The 1,817-nt window shown below is 45.2% G+C and overlaps 1 protein-coding gene across 1 annotated transcript in view; it reads left to right on the top strand.

The window, feature by feature from the left end:
- Positions 1 to 1,532, top strand: part of lztfl1 (leucine zipper transcription factor-like 1) — a 10,507-nt gene extending 8,975 nt beyond the window's left edge. The window contains exons 8-10 of the mRNA XM_087790259.1: positions 851 to 1,027; positions 1,081 to 1,184; positions 1,243 to 1,532. Of these exons, the coding sequence (XP_087646385.1) occupies positions 851 to 1,027; positions 1,081 to 1,184; positions 1,243 to 1,261 (300 nt within the window). The 3' untranslated portion in view covers positions 1,262 to 1,532. The remainder of the gene's footprint in view (positions 1 to 850; positions 1,028 to 1,080; positions 1,185 to 1,242) is intronic.
- Positions 1,533 to 1,817: the final 285 nt, after the last annotated feature.

The raw sequence follows: 1,817 nt of genomic DNA, 5'->3' as shown, positions 1-1,817 counted from the left end.
TGGATGTATAGATGGATGGGTGGATGTATGGATGATGGATGTATTGATGGATGGATGGATTTATGGATGTATAGATGGATGGATGGATATATGGATGATGGATGGATGGATAATGGATGTATAGATGGATGTATGGATGATGGATGTATAGATGGATGGATGGATTTATGGATGATGGATGTATAGATGGATGGATGGATGTATGGATGATGGATGTATAGATGGATGGATGGATTTATGGATGATGGATGTATTGATGGATGGATGGATTTATGGATGATGGATGTATTGATGGATGGATGGATTTATGGATGATGGATGTATAGATGGATGGATGATGGATGTATAGATGGATGTATGGATGATGGATGATGTATGTATTGATGGATGGATGGATTTATGGATGATGGATGTATAGATGGATGTATGTATGGATGATGGATGTATGGATGATGGATGTATGGATGGATGTATGGATGATGGATTGATGGATGATGGATGTATTGATGGATGGATGGATTTATGGATGATGGATGTGTAGATGGATTTATGGATGATGGATGATGTATAGATGGATGTATAGATGGATGTATGGATGACGGATGTATGGATGGATGATGGATGAATGGATGATGGATGTATTGATGGATGGATGGATTTATGGATGATGGATGTATAGATGGATGTATGGATGATGGATGTATAGATGGATGTATAGATGGATGTATAGATGGATGTATGGATGATGGATGTATAGATGGATGTATAGATGGATGTATGGATGATGGATGTATAGATGGATGGATGATGATGATCCATCAGCAGGACTGACCTTGTGCTCCTCCTGCAGCTGAGCTGCTCCTCTCAGGAGGTCATCAGTCTGGAGGACACAGTGGCCTCTCTGAAGCAGGACTACCAGCGCTCGCTGAGCGTCAGCGCCGCCTCACACAAGGACCTCCAGGAGAACCTGGTGTCGGCCAAACACGATCTGCTGCGAGTGCAGGAGCAGCTGGCCCTGGCCGAGAAGGTGACCTTTGACCCCCACATACAGGAAGCTCGGCTGACGTGTGTTGTCTTCAGGAGCTGGACAAGAAGTTCCAGCAGACGGCCGCCTACCGCAGCATGAAGGAGATCCTGACCAAGAAGAACGAGCAGATGAAGGACATCAGGAAACGGTTGCAGAGGTCGTTGACCTCCAGGATGTGAAGGTCATCGGTGAGAGACTCATGTCGTCTGTTGCAGGTACGAGCCCAACGAGTGACTGGACCAGCAGCAGGACCTTCTGGAGTCAAGACCCCTGGACCCCCAGACGTCCCTCTATGCAATCATGTCCTTGATGAACTTTTGACCCCTCGAATGACCCCAACATGACCTCTCAACAACCCCTCCACACCTGAATCCGCATTGATCGTTTGCTTCTGTTCCGTGAGATCCAGTCTGACCACAACGCTCTGGTAGAAGAACCTCTGATGTGTCTGCAGCTCGACCTTCACCTGCTGCTGTGAGGTCACAATAAAGCTGCTTCAAAACAACCTAGAGTTCATTGTCTGACCTCTGACCTCTGTCCACTTGTCACATGAACTCTGTCAATAGAGTCACACATCACAACAACACACACACACATTGATGATACAATAGAGTCACACATCACAACAACACACACACACATTGATGATACAATAGAGTCACACATCACAACAACACACACACACATTGATGATACAATAAAGTCACACATCACAACAACACACACACACTGATGATACAATAGAGTCACACATCACAACAACACACACACACACTGATGATACAATAGA

Source organism: Callionymus lyra, chromosome 4 (assembly GCF_982586985.1).
Source record: "Callionymus lyra chromosome 4, fCalLyr1.hap1.1, whole genome shotgun sequence".
Classification (NCBI taxonomy): domain Eukaryota; kingdom Metazoa; phylum Chordata; class Actinopteri; order Syngnathiformes; family Callionymidae; genus Callionymus; species Callionymus lyra.
This window is presented reverse-complemented; position numbering and strand designations above follow the sequence as displayed.